This window comes from Lutra lutra, chromosome 7 (assembly GCF_902655055.1).
Source record: "Lutra lutra chromosome 7, mLutLut1.2, whole genome shotgun sequence".
Taxonomy (NCBI): Eukaryota; Metazoa; Chordata; class Mammalia; order Carnivora; family Mustelidae; genus Lutra; species Lutra lutra.
This window is the reverse complement of record NC_062284.1, coordinates 130,194,033-130,221,935: the sequence shown is the minus strand read 5'-3', so window position 1 is coordinate 130,221,935 and position 27,903 is coordinate 130,194,033. Positions and strand designations below refer to the sequence as shown.

The 27,903-nt window shown below is 45.1% G+C and overlaps 1 protein-coding gene across 1 annotated transcript in view; it reads right to left on the bottom strand.

Moving 5' to 3' along the window:
• POMT2 (protein O-mannosyltransferase 2) overlaps positions 1–27,903 on the bottom strand; it is a 43,191-nt gene that overhangs the window by 10,830 nt on the left and 4,458 nt on the right. Inside the window, exons 2-12 of the mRNA XM_047736032.1 lie at positions 24,956–25,040; positions 20,072–20,176; positions 18,009–18,117; positions 16,161–16,269; positions 14,182–14,341; positions 12,747–12,853; positions 12,001–12,083; positions 9,407–9,516; positions 4,993–5,059; positions 2,644–2,713; positions 258–336 (exon numbers count right to left, since the gene is read on the bottom strand). Coding sequence (XP_047591988.1) covers positions 258–336; positions 2,644–2,713; positions 4,993–5,059; positions 9,407–9,516; positions 12,001–12,083; positions 12,747–12,853; positions 14,182–14,341; positions 16,161–16,269; positions 18,009–18,117; positions 20,072–20,176; positions 24,956–25,040 — 1,084 coding nt within the window. The remainder of the gene's footprint in view (positions 1–257; positions 337–2,643; positions 2,714–4,992; positions 5,060–9,406; positions 9,517–12,000; positions 12,084–12,746; positions 12,854–14,181; positions 14,342–16,160; positions 16,270–18,008; positions 18,118–20,071; positions 20,177–24,955; positions 25,041–27,903) is intronic.

The window sequence follows — 27,903 nt, the reverse complement described above, 5'->3', positions numbered from 1 at the left end:
TGTGACATTTATTAAGTGTCAGAACAGAAAAATGGCATGGTAATTATGGGAGGGAAGAGATGGAGACAAACAGACTCACAGGCTGCTTTTCCCACAGCAAGCCTTGCCAAAAAGTTCCGAACGTTAATAGAGTCCCTGTGTAGCCCATCATCCTTAGGAACATTCCAGAATTCCAGGGACGATGTGTTCTGTCTCATGGCCGTGAACCAGGCCCCACAATTTTTTACAGCCTGATCACACTCCAGTTGCTCACTTACTATGCCATAGCCAGTGACCTGATAGTGCTTCCGAGTCAGGGGGGCCTCATGATAGTGACTGTGCAGGTTCCGAGAAGTCCTAGAAGTTAAGAGAGAGAAACGCCATTATCTTGGGGAAAAAAGACATGCAATGTCTCCTCTTTTACTAGGGATATTCAGAGTCATCTGTTAGTGCAAGAAAAATTAGAATCTGAGCTATGAAATCCAACAAATCAGGAATGTCTTGCCTATTTACTCACAAGAAACATCCAAAGAATCAGAGAATTGCCCAAACCATGAGGGACAGACGGTAGGAGCCCTGGACCCCGTGCCAAGAAAGGGGTTAACTTCTGTAGTAGGGGGATGACTTACCACATTTGGTGGCTCTGAAGCACTTAGCTTGCCTGACTCATGAGGCAGCTTTGGGGAGAAGAAATTAAGATTTGTAATCTATGCATGCCTGAGCCGGGTAAGCCTCCTCCCTCCCATTTATTCTTTCTGCCCTCGTCACCAATTTTACAAAGTGGGGGTCAGAAGGGGAAGGGAGGAATTAATTTGGCTTTATTTACTTTGTTTCTTTTATAATACTTCTTACTTTTATCCACAATAAGAAATAAGTGTTCAATATAAAAATTCTGGAAATTTCCAAATTTCCAAAAATAAAACTCAACAATAAATGATAAATAAATTTCTGTTAATAAAACAAAATGAAACTAAGTAAGTAATAAATAATAAAAACTAAAAAGTAAAGGGCTGGGGCACCTGGGTGGCTCAGTGGGTTAAAGCCTCTGCCTGCGGCTCAGGTCGTGATCCCAGGGTCCTGGGATCGAGCCCCGCATTGGGCTTTCTGCTCAGCAGGGAGCCTGCTTCCCCCTCTCTCTCTGCCTGCCTCTCTGCCTACTTGCGATCTCTCTCTGTCAAATAAATAAATAAAATCTTTAAAAAAAAAAAAAAAAGTAAAGTAAAGATTTAAAGTAAATCTTTAAAAAAAAAAAAAAGTAAAAGTAAAGGGCACCTGGGAGGCTCAGTGGATTAAAGCCTCTGCCTTCAGCTCAGGTCATGATCCCAGAGTCCTGGGATCGAGCCCCGCATCAGACTCTCTGCTCAGTGGGGAGCCTGCTTCCTCCTCTCTCTCTGCCTGCCTCTCTGCCTACTTGTGATCTCTGTCAAATAAAAAAACAAAAACAAAACAAACAAACAAAAAAACTAAAAAGTATTCACAGTCATAGTAGGAAAAAGGTTTTCTCTCTATATATATACAGTGTGTATATCAATATGTGTATACACACACACACACACACACACACACACACACACACATACACACAGCATAGCTTTTCTCTATATATAATTCCTGATTTTTAAAATACTCCATACTGGATGATCCTAGTATACAATATTTTGCAGAGCTGCTTCTGCTATCTATCATTTGTATTCGCTCTTGCACATGGTGCCCTATTTCCTTGTGTGCTTAGTTATTTTTTACTATGTACTATTCATCATCACTGAAAAACTATTTATGGGAATGGAGGGCAATCTCTTTCCCAAAAGAGGATTTATATCTGCTTTTAGCCAGGCACCTAGGAAATATTACCAGTCTAGGATTATATTCACTGCAATTCATGGCCTAAAGATTTTCAGACCATCCAGATGAAATTAATTTGGGCCACAAATCCATTTGAGGATCAACTGGTAGAAACAACTTTTCAGGAACCAGAAATAGCCCCTCCTCAACCCCTGCTCCCCCAGCTCTAGCCCTTTGTAGTTTCAAGTTTGGGGGAAGGATCACTTAATACGTTTACCACTTTGGGTGAGCCTACAGCTTTGAATTTACAACTCTTTCTCAAGGCGCAGTCAAAGCCAAAGATCGAAGCTCAAGATTGCAGGATCAAGACAGAGGTGGCTGCGGCATCCCACTCATTTCTCTGGAATTCCCATACCCCACTTCCACTTAGATTTTGGCCTGGTAACTCCCTATTGCCTTGTCAGCTCTTTGATGCTTTAGGATGTTTTCATGTTATTCCAGCATTTTTAGTCATTTTCAGTGAGAACATTGCTTAAACAAACCAGCTTGCCATATTCTCAGAAACAGACTTCTACATCTTCCTAAAGGTAGCCACTTGAGAAGAGGCATTGGGTAACTCAGATACTTTTTTCCCTCCCCTGGAAAAAGGGAAACTGAACGGTATCTTCAAAGTTCAAAGCTCCCAAAGCCAAAACAGGCGGACAAAATCGGCATACTTACTTCACCAGACTCATAAAATGGCTTTCCCGTTCTAGCACTGCAGCTTTGTTCCATTTACTAGAGTGTCATCCAGATCTGACTTCTGTTTCCTTCCAGCTTAGAAGAACTCCTTACCTTCGGTGCCCATACCACTCACTCATCCCAGACAGCCAATTTACTTACTCTTTGTGTTCTAGCCGAATGATGTCTCCATGTCTTACAAATTCCACTGGGAATGAAGGGTCCAGGGGATCTGCCAAGAAGAAACAAGCATTGATATCTGAAGGCATTCACTCATTAGGCTAGTATGAATTGAGGGCCTACAAGTAAAGAGTTACAGTACAATATCATAGATCCTAGAGGTGCAGAGTGCTGGAGGGATTAAAGAGAAAGGGCCACTCACTGTCTCAAGGAAGGGTGTCTCAGAGATATGCTTGAAAAGGCTCTTTAAGGAGGGGAGAATTTTGTCAGGTCAACAAGTGGGGCCAGATATATGAAAGAACAAAACACATTTGACCAATAGCAAACGGTTTCATATGAGTGGGTAGGGTGTGTGGGGGGAGAGGAATGGGAAAGACTGTGGGAATAGATGAGGATGTGAACAAGTAAGGCCACACAGTACAAGCCAGGCTAGGAAATGTGGTCTTTTTCTGACAGGCCCCAAAGCCTCCATAGGAGGCTTTTTAAGCTGGGAAGTCAAATAATAAGATTTTCCTTTTAGTAGTAAAAACATAGTCTTCCAAAAATTAATTCCATTTAAATGACCATAAGCCTCGCTCTCCTCAAAGTCCAATGTTAAGCCCTGAAAATTTTGTCTGTTATTATCTTGTCTCTGACAACAAACTTGCTAAGTGTGAGGTAAAGAAAATGATGAGGTGACAAAAGAAAGGGACCACATCATCTAGAAACCAAGTCAGGTCAGGTCTAGCAAGGCAATGACAATGGAAAAGGAGCTAGCAGTAACCAGCAATACAAAAAAGATCCTTGCAAACTTCTTCCCAAACAGTGAGTGAGACACTAACGCTCAAGGTCAGAAAAGAGAAATGTGCCAGAACAAATCACTAGTTTTTAAGAGAATTAGAAAACTCAAGTGTAGGGATGCCCATTCCTACATGGACCCTAAGGTCTCCAAAAAAGTTTAATCAGCAAAGGCGACAAATCAAATAAGTCAATGGGAGGGAAGTTTCATTTTACAAGGATGTGGCGGGAGGGGCATTTTTAGCCATCAAGAATACAAAGACCTAAATAAATAAAGTCAAAATGAGAAAGGAGAAGGAACAACCAATACTACAGAAATACAATCAATCATAAGACAATATTATGAAAAGCTATATGCCAACAAATTGGACAACCTAGAAGAAATGGATAAATTCCTAGAAATACATAAAAAAAGACCTTAATCTGTATGGCTCCCACTTCCCTAAGTGCTTGCAGCTCTCTGCCTTCACACAGCCTTAGTTCCCTGGCGGAAATGCAACCACCTTAAGCTAGAAGCCACATCGAATAACAGATCAGAGATGTTCCAAAATTTGGTCAATGCCCACATAACTTTAGAAGTAAAGCAGTCTTGCCTCATAACCCGTCCTTGTGATAGGCCACTTACGTTTGTCCTTCTGGATGAAAACAATCAATATTGTCACAAGACTGCAGCAATATGAGGTGGGGAAAGGAACAAAAAGGGTGAATTTAGGTGAACAGCCACCTATTGCCACACCAAAGCTCAGGAGCTGCTAACTCCAGAAAGGCGGAGAGCCAGGCGGGGTTTACTGAGGAGTCACAGAGAAAGCCTGTGACACAGGACAATCAGCAGGGGCTCAGAGATGAGCAGAAGATGCCCTCTGTTTTCTTCTCAGCTATAGATACAGAAAGCACAGCTGGCAGGTAGCTAACTCCCTGACCAAAGAAAGATCTGGATAGAGCCCACGTCATAAAGCCCCAAGAGCCCATTAAATGTGCTTTAGAGCAGCTTTGCCCCAGCCACCCAGGGGGCAGGCCAGCAGGTATGGAGTGAGGACCCAAGCACCAGGCTAGACAAGCCCAGCCACAGGCTCTGAGATCTACAACCGACCGGTCCAGTCCAGGGATGACCAGAGGGCAGCAGTACTCTATCCAATCAAGACAACTTGAGCTGCACCATATGCTGGGGTCTGCAAGGCTTAGTGCGCTCTCATTAGAAACAAGAGTGGCCTCCATGTGCCCTCAGCTGGGTCTACTCAACTAGCCCTAGCAGCATGTCTAGGTAACCAGTCTAGACTAAGTCTGAGCCTTGGCCGGGCTCTCTGGCTTCAGCATGACAGCTATTAAGAGTGAGATCTTATCTGTCTTGCTCACTTCTTACCTCCTATGTTGACAACAGTGCTTAGAAGATAGTAGATGCTCAATAAGTAGCTGTTGAAAGGATAACTGAGATCAGTAAAGGTACTGCCAAGGAAAGCTCAGGAATGCCCATCTCCGGACCATTTGAAGGCATGAGAAATGTTAAAAATGGCTCAGAGTAAGCAGTAATGCAAGAAACATCAGTTCCTACGTTACCTGCATTTGTGTTGTGTTTCTTGATAATCCACAGGTTGTTGTAGTCCTTGTGCAAATAGGTGGTGACCTGGGTTGGGGGGCAGGTGGGAGAGAGAATACCATCAACATCGGCGTAGCCACAGGACTATCAAGAGCAAACCAGCGTTGCTTATTAAGCCTCTTTCAGAATCCCCAGCCGCCAACCTGAGGGGCCACGCTGCCCAGGAGGGTTCCAAAGTTGCCCTAGTGAGATTCTCTCCTTCCATCTGCGTTTAGAGGTTTCTCCCTCAAGTGCCTTTTTGATCAGTCTCTCTGTATATTTCTGCATCTTATCTTTAAAGTTTTAGCCTCCTAGAGGAGGAACCACGATACATTGTGTAACATAGTCTCCAGCACACAAACAGGATTTAGTGTATTTTTTAAATTTTGTATCTACCTATTTTAGAGAGAGAGAGAGAGCATGAGCTGGGGGTGGGGCACAGGGAGAGGGAGAGAGAGAATGCTAAGTTGGCTTCACACCCAGGTGTGGAGCTGGATGTGGGCTCGATCTCAGGACCCTGAGATCATGACCTGATCCGAAATCAGGAATCAGACACTTAACTGACTGAGCCACCCTGGTGCCCTGATTTAGTGCATTTTAAGAGTAATTAGGAACATGCCTCAAATTTTCTAAATGAAAAATTCATGCTGTATTTTCTAGAATGTGACCAAATGAAACTAAATAGCTCCATATATATCTTGTCCTAGAAGCTTGAGGGTTTAGCCTGTAGCCATTTCATAGACACCGATTTTTTAAAAATTAAATGTGTGTGTGTGTGCATGTGAACATTCACATCATGCTGTGATGAATCTAATAGCAAAAATTTGGAAACAGAATAAATGTCCAGTGATAGGAGAATAGCTAACATGATGATACGTCTGCAGGACAGAACATTACACAGACACAAAAAATGTTTCTGAGCATTTTTTACCAGCATAGGAAAAGGTTTATAAAATGCTGATGCTGAAAGGGGCTGCCATTTATCACTAGGTACTGTTCTAAGCACTGGGCAAGTCTTCTATCTCTGCTAGGCACCATGGCTAGCCCCACCTTACTTACAAGGAAACTAAGGATGAGTTATTTGCTCAAAGTCACCATGGCCTATCTAACCAAGCAGCTAACTCCAAAGCTCCCAGGATAGAGATTATACACATAACAATTATGCCAATTATATAAACAAGAACACAAATACCCAGAAACAATAGAAATATATACAAAGTGGGTTTTATGACTCCAATTGGATAAAACATTACTGATTTACTTGCAAAGGAATTTGGAATCAGCATTTAGGGAAAAAATTATGTATGTATTATGGCTGCTTTGTTTCAGTGGCTTTTCCTTTCTCAGAAAAAAATCAGGAATGATGGTATTTAGAATATACAAGACACATGGGTGGCTCAGCTGGTTAAGCATCAGATCTCAGCTCAGGTCTCGATCTCAGGGTCATGAGTTCAAGCCCCACACTGGGGCCCAGCTCCAAGCCCAGTGTGGAGCTAACGTTAAAAAAGGGGGGGGGGGGTGCTTGGGCGGCTCAGTGGGTTTAGCCTTTGCCTTCAGCTCAGATCATGATCTCAGGGTCCTAGGATTGAGGCCGGGGTGAGGCTCTCTGCTTAACAGGGAGCCTGCTTCCTCCTCTCTCTCTCTGCCTACTTGTGCTCTCTCTCTGTCAAATAAATTCTTAAAAAAAAAAAAAAAAAAAACGAGAAACTAAAACATTTTGGCAGCCATAGAGAAATTAAATTCATACTCCTAAACAAAGGTACAGAGAGTCCAAGGCCTAGATTTGCTTAAAGGATCTTAAGATTTTATGTTGCTTGTGCGTATGTACTCTGTGTATTTTTTTAAACAAAACTTACTATTAAAATTATATAAGAAAAATTACTTCCTCATTACGAGTATAGTCTATGGCCTCTTTTTCCCATAGAAACATTTGTTTTTACAATGGATTGTTTTACAACACAAAGTCTCCTAGAAACACTCATATCCTATAACAACAGAATGTTGTATGCCAAAGTATGTGGGTAAACATTGATCTTCTGCAATTAATGTAGCTTTCGGTTTTGGATTTTTTTGTTATTTTATTTTATAAATGTTATACTTTAAAAATATTTTAAAATGGAGACTTAGGGTTGTTGACAAGACACTAAACTCCAGAGCAGTGTGGACCACTAGAAGTGGTTTAGTCCAACTCCCCAGTTGGCAGTTGAAGAAACTGGCTAAGAAAGGCTCAGTGTGATTCTGCTGGGACAGAACCAGACTCTTCCATGCCATGGCCCCACATGCTCTCTCTACATCACTATCATGGCTTCACACCTCCACACATGACTGTGAGTGTGTAACACTAGGACTAGCATAACAAGGTCATTCTCTCCCTTTGCACAGTGTAAACAACGCTGGCCACCACGTCTGTAACTTGAGCTTCTCCATGACAGCTGCAGCTCCCCAAGGAAGGGCTAGCTGTGGTTTTCTGCCCTGGCTATCCACTAGCCTTTTCTGGAGAATTTCACAGCAAAACAAAGGCACAATGCATGGGCCCCCTCCTGGATCAGTGGAGTCAGAGCTTCTATTTGGTACCCAGGCACTGGAATGTTTTAAAAGCTCTCCAGTGGGTTTGAAGTGCTAGAGACAACAGGAGAATCAAGAATGGGAAACTTGATACTAAAACCCAACACTCTGTGTCAACTTCCTGGTGAACTAGTAAATAAGGAAATAATAATAAAGATTTTTAGGAAGTAAAACTTTTTTGCCAAGTAAAAATACCGGTCATTTTGCCAGAAAAGAAGCATCACTCTAAGCCTCTCAGCACAACAGCCTCCCCTGCGGCCTGCACGCCTCCCCTCTCCCCTGCTCCCTACTCCTGAGACCTGGGGCCTCACCCCTCCTCAGAAGCAGTCCCAGTTAGCAACGAGGCCCCCTTTACTATCATTCAATGTGGCCTCTTACTTAGCCCCCACCTTCTCTGAGGCCTTTGCAGCACCTGAACTGCTGACACCAGTCCTCCTGGGATGCTGCCTGCCCTGGGCTCTCCTCCCAACCCCTGTTCACGCCCTCCTTCTCAGCCTCGTCTACCAGCGCCCCTCAGAGCATCTCCACCACTGCCTAAGTGTTGCTGCCTCCCCCCCAGGGCTCCTTCACTGCCTCTCCTGCCTCTGCACACCCTTCCTGGGCAACGCCACCCATCCCACTGTGTCACAGATACCCATATGCTACACACACAGATCTCCTTCCTGAGACAAGCCCCAAAACTCAAAGACACAAAACAAACTCTCTCATTTCCAGAGCTATTCTTCCTCCTCCATTTCTGACTATGGTGAAATACCATTACCCCAGACACCTTCATCTCCAACCTACAGACCTAGATATAGCTTATCCCTGACAGCTGCCAGTGATGGGGCCCTGACACTGAGCTGTGAAGTGTATCCTGAATCAATTCCCACCTCTTTTTCACGGTCTTTGCCTCTATTCACCATCCTCTGTCATGATTATTGCCTCCCAACTCATTTCTTGCCTTCAATCTGCTCCTCCTTTCAATCCATCACCCTCCTACTGGAGGTTTTTTCCTAACCTAAAAATCTAGCCACATCTTATCACGCCTTCACAAATCTCAACGCCTCACCAGTGTCCATAGAACAAAGTCAAATCTACTGTAACACGGAAGGCCTCTGCACAACTTGGCCTCCCCAACCTCTCCAACATCCTGCCTCTCCCTCTCAGGCACCGTCTGCCACAGCCACACCCGACACTCACAGACAGGGACACGGACACAGTGTGGCTCACTCGCTCAGGTAATACTCATGGCTAAGCCCCCAGGGTGCATGTCACATGTACTTCATACTTTTAATCTGCACAATGACCCCATGATGGAGAAAGGCACTCTTTATTTTCCCTAATTAAAAATGAAGATAATGAAGCAGAAAAAGGTCCAGTAACTTGTTTAAAGTCATACTCTGGTGCAACCAGGATTCAAACCCAGATAATGTAGTCTGGTTTCTAGGCCTGTGTTCACAACCACAACACTTGACCATCACCCATGTCAAGCCAGGCACCGTGAGCCTTCCGAGAGCTAGCAAGAGACAAGAGGAACTGAATTCACAGTTCAATGTGAATAGGGTTAGCGCACAGGTTTACAAAGCATGCCGCAAACCCCTCATGCGAGAGGCGTTTACCCCAGTAAGCAGTAGAGGTGGGTCATGGTAATCCGAGGCAACACTTGCTCTGAAGCCTAAAGAAGCTGGAGTTAGCCAGAGCAAAAGGATTAGGGCGCAAGAGGAAGACTGTTTCAAGCAGGGAAAATGGTGCAGGTAAAGGGTGGGGGCAAGAAAGAGAAGGGCGGGTTCCGTCCTGGCCAACAGTTTGGTGTTGCTACAGTACAGGAAGTTCAAAAGGCTCGCTGACCTGCTGCTGGCGGGCGCCAATGCCCTCAGGGTAGAGGTGCCTGTGGGAGTGGAGATAGCCGATGGCCATCCGTAGGTTCTTCACAGTGATCACGGAGCCATAGGCCAGATCTGGGAGGAAGGAAGAGAGTGGAGGGTGTGAGCTGGTATGGTGCTAGCGGTAGCCCCTGACTGGAAGGGACCTCTGAGGCCACAGGACTCACTAACTGCCTCACAGACCACACTGGGCCTAGTGCCGCCTAAAGTGAGACACACAGGTGCCTTCTCACTCCCATGGTGTCAATGCAAGTAGGAGTTCACTACAGGGTCTCACTGGTGTCCTTACCTCCCTTTCCTCCTCAGAACTTCAGAAGAAGCTGGTGTTAACAGGGGTATTATCAACGCACTACTTGTAAAAGCAAAAGATTAGAAACGGCCCATCCTTCAAAGTCTATACATACATTGAACACAATAAAGGAAGAAGCGTTTCAAGTCTTACCTAACATATTCTTCAAGATAGATATAATGTTATGATAGACTGTTAAGATAATTTTCACTTTTGCAAAGTCCTTTTGTGTCTTTTGAATCTAATACTATATAAAGTAGCTGTTCGATGGTGTTTGGGTTTGTTGGTTTTTTCAATTCAGAGTTTAAAAAAAAAAAAAAAGAAGAAACTAAGAAGATCCCTTCTGCCTGCAGGCCCTGGGTAACTGAGAAGCCTCTTTTCCTCCTTACTGTCCCTCTTCTCAGTCCCCTGTAATCTGGCTGCCCTGGCATTCCCCAGTCCACTGAGACACGTCTCGCTCCATCAGTGATAGACTACTCTGGTCCTCCTTTGTTTGTTCCTTTGGTCAGCAGATCGTATCAAATACAGAGTGGATCCAAAGCTGGAGGGGTCCTGGCTATGGCCCTGGGAGAGCCCAGTCTTAGAGAAGATGGCGGCACACACCGATGAGCACAGGACAGTGGGCAAGTGCTCCAGCAAAGGAGTGACAGTGTGTGACACAGTGGGAGCCCAGAGCAGAGTAGGATGAATTCTCATGCAAAGAGTAAGAAGAGGCTGGCTTGATGGAAGAGATCACAGTGAGCTAGGCCTTTGAAACAAGCAGGCATTTGCTAGACCCCACGGCTCCATTCTTCTACACTCTCACCCAGGCCAACATATGCAGCCCCGCACACTGCTGACCATCTTTGCTTCTGGAAATGCTCTGTTCCCCCTTCTCAACCCACGCTCCCTCAAGGACTGTCCTTTGCAGCATCCTTTCCTAACTCCCTCCCTCCTGCACTCCCAGTGACCTGGCTTCAGCCAGCCCAGATCTCATTCTCTTTCCACAGGTTTCTTACAGATCACAGCCACTGCCACGGTATCACTTTTCCTGTTAGCTGGCCGATTCCTCCTCTGAAAGCATCAGCCGCAAGTCCATTAGCCCTGTTGCATGGATTTCCCCAGGCATCTCAAAATCAGCCTCTCTACAGTGGAACCCAGTATCTGTCTTTCTAAACGAACTTTTTAACCTGCTTTCCCTATTTCTCATTCTGTACAGTCTTGGCGGGGCCCCTGTGTCCTAGGCACTGTGCAAGGCACTGGGAAGACTAGAAGATGTCATTGTGCCTCCAAGAAACAATTATCTGGGCTCAAGTCCTCAGTGACATCTTTCCTTTTCTCTTTCCATGTCCAATCTCCCTTGTCCATGCCCATGTGCCCCACTCCTATGGCTGCTACCACGATGCCCAGCTCAAGTCCCCAGAATAGCTTTCCAGAGGGGCTCCCTGCCTCCAATCCTGTCCCCTCCCTAGCCATCCTATGCTTCGCATTAGTGTTGCCTCCCTACAGCACAGCCTTCCTGTCCTCCTTCACGCTCAAAGGCCTTTGCTGTGTCTCCACTGTCTATTTAATGAGTCAAATACCTCACCCAAACATTTCAAACCCTTATAATCTGGGCCCAATCTATCCTTCCAGCCTTATCTTCTACTACTTTTCTATGGATAATCTGTGCCTTACATTGTGCCCTGTTCATGGCCTTGATCATGCTGTCCCCTCTGCGCTGTATGCCCTCTCCTCCCTCTCTGTCCGTTCAAATCTACCCATTTTTCCAGGGCCAGACTCCATGGCATCTCACTCTATGTACCTCTGATGCCCTCCAACCCCCTAGCAGAAGTGATCTCTTGCACCCTTCGATCCCTTATGTACTTAACACACACAGTTACCGGATTCTCCACTCTGGAGGGCAGGCCCTATACAGCCGCCAGTGTGGCTAACGTGCTGAACTACGACCTGCGAATAAGTGGCTGAATGCGATGGTGGAAAGTGACCACCAGCACCAGGGCCTTGTGCTTTCACCAGATTCTCTCTGCTTGCCTTCCCACGGAGCTGACTTGGATGCTTCCACAGCCACAAGGGAGAAGTCACGCTGCACAAAGAGCTTGCTGCTCCAGGCTGCTCTTCCTGTGTCCCAAGTCACTCTTGAGGGCTCACCCCAGATCTAACTGGATGCTGTTGCTCCCAGTCTGCCACCTACAGCCTAAAATAACACGGGCTATCATACCCGTCTTTTCTAATTCACCTACCCAGAAAGGCTTCTGTGCTTCTACCTTCATAAAGGCCGAGCTACTCACGTTCGGGGATGGAAGCATTGTGAAGGTTGTTGCCTGAGAGCCGGGCCTGGAAGGCAGAACTGAAGAAGCCATCACCAGGACCGCTGTGGGAAAAGGAGCAGAAGAGAGACGTGTTCCTAGAGAGGAATTCTAATTTCCTGGGAACCCTAGGAAGAGCCCTGTGCAACTAATCTAAAAAAAAAGACAACCGGAGTGGCAGCATGGTATTATGGGACAGACACAGTGGCAGAGTTGGAGTAACAGGGGTCCAGATCTCAAATCAGCCACTTACTAGCTAGGTGACTTTCAGCAGTAGCTAACTTTGTTTAGCCTCAATTCCTCATTCATACATTGGGGATTAAAAAAAAAAAAAGAAGAAGAACTCAAAAAGGATCATGATGAAGCGAGAGACTATGTACAAGATGCTGACATGGGGTCGCTACTTGGTAAGTGGGAGCTACAGCCAGTGCTGCTGAGATTATCGCCCTCCTCCAACTGCACGCCTTATTCTGGCCCATCCCTGTTAAGCACAGGGGCTCTGCTTAGGGATAAGGGGCAGTTTGGCTATTAGGAAGTCCTCCTCTTCTTTCTGGCTTTTCTGAGCCCTCTGGATACCCAAAAGATGGAACATAGAAGAAACAAACAGATAAAACCCACCAGGTCCCTCTAACATCCCAACCACAGACCCAGCAAATCACAGAGCCCACCCGCAGGCTGAGAGGCAAGAGGAAAACGGGAAGCAAGAGGGTGGAAAGGCTCTGCTGTACCTTTTGTTCAGCACCATGAAGTGAACAGCGTAAGTGGCCGTGTAGAGAGTCAAGGGCAGCACTATGAGGCACAGGACACGAGCGGTCAGGTGTTTCCCCACAGTCACCTGCAAACACAGCCAGTGCAGGGTGCTGGGCACATGGGATTTTATCCTACTTTGCACTTTATATGTGCGTTATATGTAACTTTTTATGTGTGAGTCAAAATCACAAAAAATTGAAAAATTAACAGCCAACAAGAAAAAAACGTGAAAACCCTAGCCTTTCTATAACACCCCTCCCCACCCCGGCCCTGCAAGGGGGTGAACCTGGGCCAGCCCTCTGCTGCCTATGCAGGCCCTCACCCAGGACCCCAGACCTTCCCTGCATCTTCAGCCTCATCACTCATCAGTCCCCTCTACCTCCCAGTTCCGCTGAGCTCCCCGCATGGTCCCTACGCTTCCTGCACTGTGCCAGCCCTATCCGTCACACACATAAGTGTTCCCGATCTATAGCTCAGGCCTCAGCTTCCCCCCAGAAACCTTCCTGGACCATGTGACCCAGGCTCATGCCCTCCACTGTGCCCTCACAGCACTTTTTGGCTGGACTGCAATCACCCATTCACTTATTTCTCTCTCTCCATTGTCTGGAGGGTAGGAATCCTTGTTTTCTTCATCCGCATATTCCACGTTTCAGACTTCAAGGTAGTCTGTCTGTATTTTCTGAACTAATAAATGAACTTATAAGGCTTTGGTTCAGAGGTGATGGTAAAGCATTGTGGCGAAGTAGTTCTGGTCTGGAGTCAGCCTCCTCTAAGCCTGAATCCTACATCTACCTTTATCACTTGTACAGTCTTGGACGCACGATTACCTCTCTGGGTCTGGACTTCCTCATTTGTGAAGAGAAGGTAATAATGACCCACCTCACAGGACTGTTAGGAGAGGTAAATGAGACAGTGAGGGTGAAGCCCTTTGCCCAGTGCCTGGCACAGAATCAGCTCTTAGTTAATAATACTTTAATAAACTCTAAAGGCCCTTACTCGCCTCCAAATCTGGAGACCCTGGGTCAGAGAAAGAACATTGTGAGTTCATGAAGTCATCCTACCCATTTTACCCAAGATCCCAAGCAGCAAGTATCTGCCATATATTGGCATGAGCCCAGCTGGACAGATTCCCCTCGCTGGGTAGTTTGTAGAGCATTTAAAAAACATCACAGAAACAAATGCCGAAAGAAAATTCCAAGGATGTCGGTTCATCCTCTCCCTTTAAACCTCTCTAGCCTCTGAGCATGGCCTACTTCCTACTGTCAGGCTGCCTACAGACAACGGCCGGATCCAGCCACCTCAGGCCCAGAATACAGCCACTCTACCACCTGCAGCAGAGGCAGAGAAAGGCCACTGGCTCTGCTGCACAATACCAGGGAGCAAAGACATTTCCACAAGCACTTGGGTTCTCACCACTGAAAGACTGAGGTCTCCAAACAGGTGCCAAAGGTCTGAAATGGTGTTCCACCCCACTTGCAGGATGATAAAGAGGCCAACAAACTTGACCCCTAAAGCACCAGCCAGATTAATGCCAGTCAGGCTGAGCCAGAACCACCAGGGGGCAGAGAAGGGCCTGAAAACCAACAAGACACAGAGTTCAGTTTGGCAGCTGAAACCAAACTAAAAAAAAAAAAAAAAAAAAAAAGAGCAGCAGTGCGGAAGGGCAGAGGTGTTGTGACCCTGACAGGCTGCGCCTGCCCTCTTTCTAGAGGGCTCCTAACCTCAGGGGCCATGGCGTGGCTCCAAGGAGCATGGGGTCTATGAAACTCCCGAAACCGCAGGAAGCAGGGTGAGTAAGGAGGACGTTTTTCTGGCTGCAGCTCTAGCTTTCCTGGCTAAGTACAGGGCTCGAAGTAAGGAAAAGTCTTGTTCTTCAGTAGTGACCGATCAAGTGGGAGGAAAAGGCAAATCCAGAGAGGCCCACCGGATTCAGTCAGCCCTCTCCTGGGGTCACCTGCGGCCCTTGCGAGTCACCAAGTACTGCTTACTATGTGTCAGGCGCTGTTCTGAGCACCTCACACATATAAACTAACAGTCACTACAACTCAGCGGAGGTGGGTCGTATGATGATCCCCTCCACCCAGAGGAGGAAACTGAGATACAGAGAGGCTCAGCAGTACAGCCAGCAAGTGGTACAGCGTGTCCTAACCCCAGCGGTCGGTTCCAAGGTTTGTTACCCTTCCAGCACCCAGCGCTCAGTGCTGCCACTTCCCACTAGCTGGCTGCCTCCTCTGCCAGAGTGAAGGCTCCTTAACCACGAGACTTATGTACCTCCGGCCCCTGGCACAGTACCTGGCACACAGTAAGTATTCAAGAAGTGGCAGGTGGAGGCGGACGTGGTAGAAGGAGATAATCACCCAAAGCCAGAGAGAGATGGTAGTCTCTGGATCTGGCTTTACTAGCGTAATGTAATTTAATGAGCCTGGCCATGGAGAAACCAAGCTGACTCCTAGAAAAGCCTAGGCTGAGCCGGCTCTTTTGGTTTGAATAGAATGAATGACCTACTCTCCTCTCTCAGAGGCAATAGGATGATCTGAAAAAGACCATTCTGGAAGAAGACCAGGCCCTCCAGAACAGCGTTAGAACTGACCAGGGCCTGCAGAGATCCTCTTGACTGGTATGGACTGCTTATGCCAACCTTTACATACATTCTTCCTGTCAGTGGGTCAGGAATGGATGCAACCATGGAGGAGGGCAGGGAGACAAATAGCTCCCAGGCGGTTTCTGTCCTGGTTCCCTCCCCTCTAGGACAGAGAATGTGAAGGGAAAAGTTATTTTGGGGTCCCTAACCAGCACTGGTGCCAAGGGTGGCTTAGAAGACGGTGGGGCTGGGGAAGGCCTTAGGACTCCTCCATAATATCCACAAACCAGTACCCGAGTCCACCCATTATTATATTCTTAAAACAGATAATTGACATTTTCTTATTTTTACACAAAACAAAGATAAAAGTATGTCTAGAAAACATATTAAAATCTATTTTTATGGGGCACCTGGGTGGCTCAGTCGGTTAAGATTCCAACTCTAGATTTCGGCTTAGGTCATGATCCCAGGGTCATGAGACTGAGTTTTTCATCGGGCTCATGCTAAGTGTGGAGCCTACTTGGGATTCTCTCTCTCCCTCTCCCTCTGCCCCTCCTCCTCTACATGCAAGCATGTGTGTGTATGCTCTCTCTCTAAAAATAAACAAACAAATAAAGTAAAATAAAAACAAAATACATTTTGACGATCTAAAATGGGCAATCCAAGTTAAAAAAAAAAAGTATGCTTGCCTTAAGTGCAGTTTCAAGACAAGTCCTATAGGTACACACCCTGTCCCTGGTCATTACAGAAATTCTGGAGCTCCACAGCTTCTAACCCCCAATGCCCACCCCACAAAGATGGTGTTTCTGACCTGTTGGCACAGGAGTTGTACTTGACCATGCTCAGCATGGCAGCCATGATGAAGAACATCAAGATGGGGTCAAGGAGGATATACTGGGACAGAGTGAGGCATCCCGTATCTGAAAAACATGAGCTCAGCAGTGAAAAAAGGAATCAGAGATGGACCCCCCTAAGAACCAAACACCCCAACAATAGGAAATAGCGTACCTTATGCTAACCTGCATGTAAGCATTTATGCGGTCAAGACCAGATGAGTCACTGAGTCATCAGGGAAGCGGAAGGCCATAGCTTTGGGGTTGACCAAATTGACCAAAGCCCAGGGATAGGAAACACAGTGCTTTCAGGCCCATGACCCAAGAAAGGACCATGTCATTCAAACAGATGGAGCAGTCCTGAGACAAGGGTTCTTCCTCACTTCCACCATCAAAAAGGGAGTTCTGCCAGCCTGCTTACATAGCCATAAACGACCTATACCTAGGATAGAGTCTTAGCATGTTACATGAAGTCTCTGTCGGCAAATGATTCTCCACACAGGCACCAAAATGATTGTTTTTAAAACAAAATGTCACTACATCAAGCCCCTGCTTGAAGCCTCCAATGTCTTGCCACTCACTCAGACTAACCAGGTCCTCATGACAGCTGCCAAAGCCGGCATGGTCTCCCTCCCTAAGCAACCTCCTGTCCCAACACCCTCTGCCTCATTCACTCCACTCTGCTCACACGTGGCCTCCTTGCTGTTCCCTGAATCCACCAAATCCTGCCTTGAACCAGAACCACCACACACGCTGTTCCCTCTGCCTGAACACTCAGATCTCTGCATATGGCTTCATGTTTTGCTTCACTCAGCAATCCGCTCAAGATTGCTGCCTACGAGAGAATCCCTCCCCGTTACTCTCTCCCTTACCCTACTCTGTTTTCTACATTGCACTATGGCTTACATTGTTACATCTCAGACTTATAATTTACTTGCTTATTTGTCATCTGCCCCACCAGTAGGGAATTTCCATGACAGCACAGTGTCTCATCAGCATATCCTCGGAGGCCCAGAAAAGTGGCCTGGCACAGAGGAGATGCTGGAAAAGCAGTTGTGGGATGAAAAAAAGAATGCAGAGGATGAATAACTGAGAAGGGAAATTAAAGACACAAAGAAAAAGCCACCAATCCTCTACAGAGAGGCCCTATAATCTTGCAACATATCTGTCAAAATACAGCCAGAATCACCCCCGAAATGTCCACCTAACTTGGCCTGGGCTTCTTTAAATGTTAAGTTCTATGAGGTCATGAATTCACTTTCATAAAAATCAGAATAGCACAGACCCAATTTCTACAGATCAATGTTCATTTATCCATGTGGGACTTATCCACAGAAAATAAAGTTCCCATTTTGTTATTTCCTGTCACCCAGCTACTTCTGAGACACCTGCCCTCATAGTCAGTTGGAATCAGTTTAAGGAGTGCAAAGTTATAGCAACCTGAGAGATCTTGATAGTAACCTGAGAGAAGCAGAATTAGAATCGTAAGCGTCCTTCAAATACACACACACACACACACACACACACACACACCACATATTTATCTTCTTATCTACACCAAATTCAAATGTGGATAACCTGGAGATAATCTATTCTTGGGATTATGTATGTGAGCACTCCCCTTTGGTAATATAAAGGTGTGCTACACACAACTATTTTTATATGTAATAATCACTGGTGAAGAAAGAAAACTTGTAATACATTTACCCAATCCTAAAGTTACTTAAGCACTGGGTCATGGACAGAATCCTTAAATGTATTGATTTCCACCTCCACTCATAATGTGGCAGTCAGTCTCCTAAGAATCACAGTATCAGACAACTTACCAAAGGTGAGGAGGGCAGCGGAGAGCAGTGCTGCTGGGAGGGACCTGGACAGTTCCAATACAGTGAGGTAGGCAAAGGGGACCAGCAAGGAACCGAGGAAAGCACAGAACTATGGAAGGAAAAGAGAAGCAGTCAAACAAGAAGATAAGCATCAAAGATCTGCGTGACTTGGTACAAATGACTGTTTAAAATAGAGGACCTTGGGGCAGACATGACTTGGTGACGTGAAATCACCTGGAATATCTATAAGCAAGAAAGGGGTGGTGTGACAGTGAATCGTGAAATCAAGCGACATGTGTGTGCCCATTGAGCACCATTGAACACTGACATGAAATCAGCAAAGTTCAGCCGAGGAGGTGTGCACAGGATGGCACACAGTTTAATAGGGGACTCTGAGGTGAGACTGGCCCATCCACTGCTAGCTGTGACTAAAATTGTACATCTCTGAACCTCAGCCTCCCCATCTGTGCCATATGAAAAATTAGAGTTCCTGCCTCAGAGACTTTTATCTGGAGATTAAATGAACTAGTTTTATCAGCAGACACAAAGTACTCAATAAACATTAGCTTCCACTATACAACTGTCAGTACAAGCAGAGAAAGACCTCTCTACATTGTTTTAATATTTTAGAGAATTCTATTATTATTTCTGTTATTTCTCCCTTGGCTCTTTTCTTCAACCACACCAGAAATGACTCTTTAATCTACAGGTTGCATTTTGATTCTGGAAAAAAAAATTATCTGACACTTCAGTATCTGGAGAATTGTTTTTTTGTTTTGTTTGGAACCACCAGCTCTCTCTCCACCTTCCTACCCTGTCCATCAAGAGTAAATAGACGAGCCCGGGGAAATGGAAATTCTCACATTTGGGTTGTCACTTTTTGTCAACTGAAAGCAATGTGTCCTAGTGTGAAAGGAAATGAGGCTGTCATATTTGGCCTTCTCAATTTCCACAGCAAGTCCACAGTGAGTCAGGCCTCTACCCAACTACATATGCTATGTGATGTTCAAAAGTCATTAAGAAGACGCAGAACCGGGCGCCTGGGTGGCTCAGTGGGTTAAGCCGCTGCCTTCGGCTCAGGTCATGATCCCAGAGTCCTGGGATCGAGTCCCGCATCGGGCTCGCTGCTCAGCAGGAAGCCTGCTTCCCTTCCTCTCTCTCTGCCTGCCTCTCTGCCTACTTGTGATCTCTCTCTGTCAAATAAATAAATAAAATCCTTAAAAAAAAAAAAAAGAAGAAGACACAGAACCACTTAAGAATATGAACTCGAGGGCTAGGGCAATCCTTATTTAATACAGTATAATATGACCATGCAAATCACCCAGTGATTAGCTCAAATAAGCACACAATATTTATCTAAAGCGCTTTGAGCTCCTTAAGGAACAGAGCTTGTAATTAAATGCAACCTGTTCTGAGAGCTCCACATCTGAAGTCAGGTTTTGTAGGTTTCATTTAGCTGCAGATAAGGGGTCCCCACAGAGTTGGGTACTTAGGCCCGGTGATGCTCCTCAAGATGGGTGCTATGACTCCGGAAAAACTCGTAGCCTCTTCTAAAGACTGGAAAACACCTTTGGGTGCCTGAAACCTCCATGAGGAAAGAAGCAGTGACCTGGTGTCGGGGGTATGGAATGCTGAGATCTTAAGAGCCCTCAGAGATAGGCAACTCTCCAGCAGTTGTGACCACAGAGGGGAATGAGGTGCAGCTTGCCAATGTGCTGAGGCCAATGTCAGGGCTGCAGGAGCCTCCTGGCTGCCTGGGTGCTAGGTTGTTCTCCAACCCAAAGTCTGAAGCCTCACATGGGCTGGGCAATAGGCGACTGTGTGCTTGCTCCTACCCATGAAATCTCTGTATTATCTGTGGCCTCCCTCAACATTCTTATCCACCGCAGTTCTGAATCTCTATACCTATATCTCTACTACAGGATGGGGGTCCAATCTTCCTCCCCTCCCACTGCCACCCAAAGTCCCTTTGTCTACACCTGCCACCACTCCACGGCTCCAACTGTAAGTTCTGACTGGGTGTGGCCCCAGGGTTCAGTCTAGAGCAAGTCAGGAAGCCTTACTCCTCTCATTCCCATGTAGTTGTGATGCTCATACTTGTCCCCAGGCTTCTGGAACAAAAAAGTCCCATCATATCCACTCAGGTAGCCAGCAAGACCTATCAGCATCTGAGGAGAGAAGAAGAACAAACAAAAAGATGATGACAGACTTTTAAGATTCCTCTGTCCCCAAACTTCCTTCCAGCTGCCCCCAGAGTTTGGATTCCCATGATAACTGTCCATAGGAGTTGCCAATGTGACATTTTCTCCTGCAGCTGTTGCAGAGCAAAGAACCTTTTGTCTAAAGAGCCCTTTGCCTAAAACAAATCCTCTCTTGTGTTAAGGCCAAGTTCTTGGGAATAGTGCAGATTGAACACTTAGGAAGAAAGCCCCCACAATTTGAAGGGCAGTGCCAGGAAGGGCTCTCTCATTCAGCTTTCTTTCATTTGCTATGAAATAAAACATGACAGCTCATGGGGGAGGCCACAGGCAGGGGCTGATTCCTGGGAGACAGACCCTCTGAAAGGAAGACGAGATTCCAAGTCAGAATGAGGACGGAGAAAAGGGGCTAAGGAGTTCCACACCAGCAATAGGCAGAAGGGAAGAAAGGAGGTTAAAAGGATGCTAAGACAGACATATTTCCCCAGAGGAGAAAAGTCCCAACGGAAAAAAATACCAAAAGACCAGAGACCAGCTTCTCCTACTTCCAATATTTCAAAGAAGGGCAACCCTGGCACATTCCAAACCAGAACAAAGCAGCTATTACACCAAGACGGAGATTTGTGAATCCTTCAAAATGTTCAAGAAGATCAGCTTCTTCATTTCTACCTTTCCAACTTCCAACAGCATAAAAGTCTCTTTTCCACACAAGCAATCAGAAGCTGCGAAGCCATGAAGACTGTCAGCAAATACCAAGCAATTTTAACACCAGGCTGCCCAGCCCGGACACCTGTGCTCCAGTTAAGCTGTGCAGAGGGACAGAATATTCTGGCTGTATTAAGAAAGCCCCTCCCTGCAACACTGCTTGTGGGGATTGGGTTTGGACCATGAACCAGCTCCCTTTTTACTATAAGTAGTTCTAACCAAAGTTACTCTCTATAGTTCCATGTCAAGGAATAGAGGCCAAAATTCAACAGTAAATGATTATAAAGTCCTGTTGTGGGGGGGGCGGGGGGGAAGGAATCCTAGGGCTCAGAAGTTAATGTAACTATTTAACATAAAGTAAGAGGAGGTATTGAAAAGACAGAGCCATCCAAATACCTAGATGAACAAAAACTGACAGGAGACAATCAAATGCATGTCCCCTTCCCACCTGGGATCTCAGAGGATAAATTCACAAATCCACCTGGTGCTGGTATAAATTCCCAGACTACTTGGCAGGTCTGGTATAGTGAAGAAATGCACGATGGTTTGCATCTCAGCTGATTGCAGACAATACCTAATATGTCTGAGCTACAAATAGTAAATCTCCCTTGCAGTGGGAGGGTAGGGTTGTGAGGATCAGAGACAGTGCAATAGGTCAAACACCTGGCACTCTGCTGGGCACTACGCCAAGCCCTCAGGAGACAGCTGAAATTCAGTTCCCTCAAGGTTAAAAGTAGCCCTGAGCTAATTTCCTAACTAACTCATTCCAATCAATAAGAAAAGCAAATTCTATAGGAAACAAAACAATAATGGCTAATAAACATATGAAGAAAATATTCAACGCAACTCATAAAGACATGCAAATGAAAACAGTGACATACCATTTTTTATTCTCAAATTGGCAAAGTCCTGAAAGTATTATCATACCAGTGCTGGCAATGGTGTGGGAGAAGCAAGAACCCTCATGCACTGTTGGTGGGAATATATAACACTACAATATTTTTGCAGAAAAACTTAGCAATAGCTAACACAAATTTAAATGTGTGTATCCTTTGACTCTTTTTAATTTGGCTGCTAAGAACCTTTTAGATACACCTGCACAACTATGAAAAGATAAATGTACAAGGATGTTCATTGCAAAATCTTTGTAATGGCTGAAAACTGGAATTAACATAAATGTCCACCAATTAAAGATGGGCAAAATAATTTATGGCACATCTGTATAATGGAATAATACATAGCCATTAAGATGAATGGAGTACCACAGTTATAAAAAAGGATGAGATCATGCCATTTGAGAAAGCATGGATGGACCTAGAGGGTATTATGCTAAGCCAGACTAAAAAAGACAAACACTATACGATTCCACTCATAAATGGAATCTTTAAAAAATGAATAAATAAACAAAAACAGATTCAGAACTATAAATACTGAGTACAAACTGTCGTTGCTAGAGGGAAAGGAGTGTGGGATGGGCAACGTGGGTGAACGGGAGTAGGAGATATAGGCTTCCACTTATGGAATGAGTAAGTCATGGAAATAAAAAGCACAGCATAAGGACTACAGTCAGTGATATCGTAGGAGCAATGTAACAGGACAGATGGCAGCTACACTGGCGGTGAGCACAGCATAACACAGAAACTTGTCAAATCACCATGTTGTATACCCGAAATTAATGTAACATCGTGTGTCAACTATACGCAAACTTAAAAAGTAAAAAATACAATAAAATATATTTTTTTAAAATGGAGGGAATTTTTATGTGCTGATGAGAAAGAAGTTGAGATATACCCTGTTTAAAATACAACTTGCTGAACAACTTTAGTTTGGTCCTATTTGTATATAAGTTGTTCATGTGCACATCTATAAATATACTCATGTATCAGTAAAAAGAATTTCTTTTTTTTAAAGATTTTATTTATTTATTTGTCAGGGAGAGAGAGTGCACAAGTGGGGGGAGGGGCAGAGGAAGAAGCAGGCTCTGCGCTGAGCAAAGAGCTCAATGTGGGACTCGATCCCAGGACCCTGGGATCACAACCAAAGGCAGATGCTTAACCAACTGAGCCACCTAGGCAACCTGCATAAAGAATTTCTAAGAAAATTTATATAAGAAACTAATAGAAGTGTGGGGAGAAGTAGATCTTGACCTTTTACTTCCTTCTGTGTTAATCAAATGTTTCACTCTATGCAGGCATTTCTATTTCCTCCAGGGCTGGGGGCCGGCATGGAGGGACAGCTAGCAGGCTCAGTACTGCAGGAGAAAACCTCCCATTCACAGCTTCAAGGGGCTTTTGATTCTTTGACTGGCTTGGCCTTAGAACCTAGGAAAGCTACTCTGTTCATCACTCTCTCTCAACCAGGTAGAACACAGGACCATCAGGGGATTAATTAGGGGGGCAGACGGACCGAACTCCCCAGGGGCAGCCTTATAAAGAAGCCTCACATTTCCCCCTACCCACAGGGACCAGATGGGAGCCAGGGGAGGCTTAAGTAAAAACAAATCAGCCAGTGTTCCACTCCAAACACAGACAGGCAGTCCGCACCTAAAACACTGGGCTGGGTTCCCCTAGGGGAAAAAAAAGACATCTCCTCCACCAGGGGGGCTGGTTCCCCAGCTAGCCCAGTGCAAACACTCAACACATTCTATTGCTTATTCCTACAGTAGCTAACAGATACCATCTAAGTAGCGGGACAAGGCAAGTATCATGAAGCAGTGTGCTGTAACAGTTGAGAGTAGACGTTAAACCAGCCAGAAACTTGACTCTGTCACTTAGCCAGCTTTCTTCCTATGGCAAACTTCTTTTCCTCTCTGTGCCCCAGTTTCCCCATTGGCAAAATGGGGATACAACAGTACCTACTTCATAGGTTAGTCTGAGAGAGAAGATAATCACCAAAAATGACTAGAACAAAGTTTTCAATTGCTCTGATTTTTATTGCTACTATCTTATAAAGGAGAAAGGAAGAGGCATAATATTTTCCACTCCAGCTCTGGGCTCAGAGCGAATTTTGAAATAGGTCACTATCCCACCTCCTTCTCCACCCCTCTCTGGTCTCTACCCAATGCTCTCGTACCCCTAAGCCCACCTGTCCCATATCACCACCCCTGCCTCCCATGACCTCTGCCTTTATCCCCAAGTGCTCCCTGCTCCAGGATCATGCCCCCACTTTGTAACGGACCAAATATTGCCTCTTGGTGCTAAAGATCTCAGCCTCCAGTTCGGAAGAAAGGGCTGATCCATGAGCCTTCTCAGAGGTCATTATTTTTAGAGGAGTAAAATGAATTCTCACTGTGGGATTTCTAATTGTAAAACATGTGAGAGGTACAGGTCAAACAATGTGCCTGTTGGGAGTGGGGGAAGAAAGGGAGTTTTGCTCCCCTGTCGACAATGAGCTCCTCTCAGCAATCTCTGCTTTATGCAACGTACTCCTTCTCTCCATTGTTTACTTCTCTGAACTGAGGTGAAATTCATATACTATGAGACTCACCATTTTAAAGTGTACAGCTCAGTGGTTTCTAGTATATTCCCAAGGTTGTGCCACCATCACCTCTACCTAATTCCAGAACATTTCATCACCCCAGAAGAGATTCCCTAACCATTTGCAATCAGTCGCTAGCCCCCCTTCCCCACCAGAACGTGGCCACACTACTAATCTAGTTTCTGCTTCTATGGATTTGCCTATTCTAGATATTTCATATAAATAGAATCATATACTATTGTGGCCTTTATGTCTAACATCTTTCACTTAGCATTATGTTTACAAGACTCAGCCACGTTGTAGCATGTATCAACACTTCATTCCCTTTTTATGGCTGAATAATATTCCATCATATAGATATGCCATATTTTGTATATCAATCCATTGGTTGATGGACTTCCTCTCCATTTCTGGGCCCAGAGAACTCCTTAAAACATCAAAGATTTTCCACAGAAGCAGCTGGCCTGGAATGTCAGGGATTTCTTTCCACAAGCCCAAGATTCAAATCCAAAATTGAGATTTCACTCCAACCCTTCGAAGAGAGCTGTCAGTCACCACATTGCTCACCTTTCCCAGAGGTGGGTGCACATCAAAGAAAAAGGTGCGGTTGATATAATAGCTTCCCATTTTTCCAAAGTGAGTCTCATCCCAACTAAGGGAAAAACAGAAAGAGAAATGAGAATTTTAAAATTATCATACAACCTGGGGTGCCTGGGTTGCTCAGTCCATTAAGCGTCTGCCTTCTGCGCAGGTCATGATCCCGGGGTCCTGGGACCCAGCCCCACATAGGACTCCCTGCTTCAATTGGCTTGTTCCTCTCCGTCTGCCCGTCCCCTCACTTCTGCCAGCACACTCTCTCTCCTTCTCTGTTTCTCTCTCTCATTCTCTCAAATAAATGAAGTCTTAAAAATAAATAAATAAATTATCATGCAATCCAAATAACCATAATAAAGCATGGTTAAAATAAAAGGCTATGGGGGCACCTGAGTAGCTCAGTCGGTTAGGCCACTGCCTTCGGCTCAGGTCATGATTCCAGGGTCCTGGGATTGAGGCCCACATCAGGTTCCTTGCTCAGCGGAGAGCCTGCTTCTCTCTCTGCCTCTGCCTGCCTCTCTGCCTGCTTATACTCTCTCTCTCTTTCTCCCTCTCTGACGTATAAATAAATAAAATCTTTAAAACAAAATCAAAGACTATGGGATACCTGGGTGGCTCAGTCGGCCTTCAGCTTAAGTGTCTGCCTTAACTGTCTGCCTTCAGCTCAGGTCACAATCTCAAGAGTCCTGGGATCAAGCCCGGGGTCAGGCTTTGGGCTCAGTGGGGAGATTACTTGCTCCAACAAACCAAAGAGTAGGGGCGCCTGGGTAGCTCAGTCATTAAGCATCTGCCTTCAACTCAGGTCATGATTCCAGGGTCCTGGGATCAAGCCCTGCATCAGGCTCCCTGCTCAGCGGGAAGCCTGCTTCTCCTTCTCCCACTCCCCCTGCTTGTGTTCCCTCTCTGGTTGGCTGTCTCTCTCTCTCCCTCTCTCTGCCAAATAAATAAATACTTAAACACACACACACACACACACACACACACAGAGAGACTATAAGTTTCAAGCAATTAATGAGAAAATTTAGATTAAAAAATCATTGACACATTAGGGCATCTGGCTGGCTCAATTGGTAGATTATGCAACTCTTGATCCTGGGGTCATGAGCCTTTTTTTTTTTTTTTTTAAGATTTTATTTATTTGTGTATTTGAGAGAGAGTACACGTATCCATGCAAGCTGAGGGAAGGACTGAGGGAGAGGCAGAGGGAGAGAGAGAATCCTCAAGCAGACTCCCACTGAGAGTAGAACCCCACATGTGGCTCGATCTCACAACCCTGGCATCATGACCTGAGTCAAAACCAAGAGTCCCATACTTAACCAACTGAGCCACCCAAGAGGTCATGAGTTTGAGCCCCACACTGGAGATAGAGTTTACTTAAAAATAAAATTTTTTTTACACAAGTGATTTGAGGAAGCAAGATATCAGGCTGATTATTTTTGTTATTTTTTTTTAAGATTTTAATTATTTATTGGTCAGAGAGAGGAAGAGGGAGAGGGAGCACAAGCAGGGGGAGCAGCAGGCAGAGGGAGAAGCAGGCTCCCAGCAGAGCAAAGAGCCCAATGCAGCACTCCATCCCAGGACTCTGGGATTACAACCTGAGCTCAAAGCAGATGCTTAACCAACTGAGCCAGCCAGGTGTCCCCATCACACAGATTGTTAATCTTCATTTAGACAGATGAGAAAGGTTAGCAAATATTTGCCAACCAGTTATAAATTTGAGCAAAATCTCTACTTATTCTGTAGCTTGAGTTTCTATTTATTTTAAACGACCAGAGTTTTTCTATAATACAGAAAGTTTTGTAGTAAGAGTTCTCTTCCAAGTCTGTTACCTTCTCACCCTGAGACTACTTTTGCTGCTAGGAAATAGACTACTATTGCTATTACAAACTACACCAACAGGCTACTGATTAGTAATGGCCTACAAACTATGGTTGTCACAAGAGTCTAATCATGCTCATTAACTTTTTGATAATTAACCTGCTGAACCTGAACTCACTGAGCTTATTATAATGAACTAACCAGTATATAAAAATTGAGTTAAGAGCCTAACTATAAGCTATTCTCATTGCATAAATTGTTTTGCAAGTAGGTAAGTGATTCTAATACATTAGCTTTTAAACACAATGCAAAAATCTTGTTCTTCCATACAACCATATAAACCTTTTTGCATCCTACACAAAGACTGAAGGGCAGCAGCCCAGTTATCCTGTATGGCCTAGCCATTCTGTCAGTTCCTCCCCGCAGCCCAGAAAAGCAGATGCTTTCTAGTGACCAGCCATTCCCAGGTCAGCTTTCATAAGCAATTATTACCAACCTCCAATGTAAGGAGCTAACCATGCTTTTCCCCAAAATGTAGGGTTCCTTTTTTTTTTTTTTTCCTTTAACTTAGTGGGTCCAATAGATAGGCAGAAAAGTAAATCTACTTCTGCATCTGCTATCTGCTAAACACTCTGCTTGGCAGGGAGTGAGGACAGTGGTATGGTGATGTCAAAGAGAGAAATAACTTGCAAGTGTGTGACCAAACTGATTTGCAGAAAGAGAAATCAGTCTCAGCTCCACCACTTACTGACGGCACAACCCACCAAAGTCAGTCACCCTCTCTGGATCCCGGTTCTTATCTACCCAACGAAGACAACAGAAATCTTTGCCATGTCCCCCTCACAGGGAAGCATTAGAACTCAATTCAAAAGACATATGTGAAAGAACTCTGTAGACTATAAAGTCCCACACATTTAAATCATCCCAACTGGGCATTATGTAAACTGTCCCAACACTTGTGGTCAGTTTTGAGGTCTGTTTGGAAACATGAGATTTTTTACTTCAAAATTTTCCCAAGTAAAACTAGTAGTAACATTCATATTTCTGCTCAGCTTTTATTGTGTTTGTGTTGGGAGAGAACACCCTCCCTGGTTCTCTCTTGT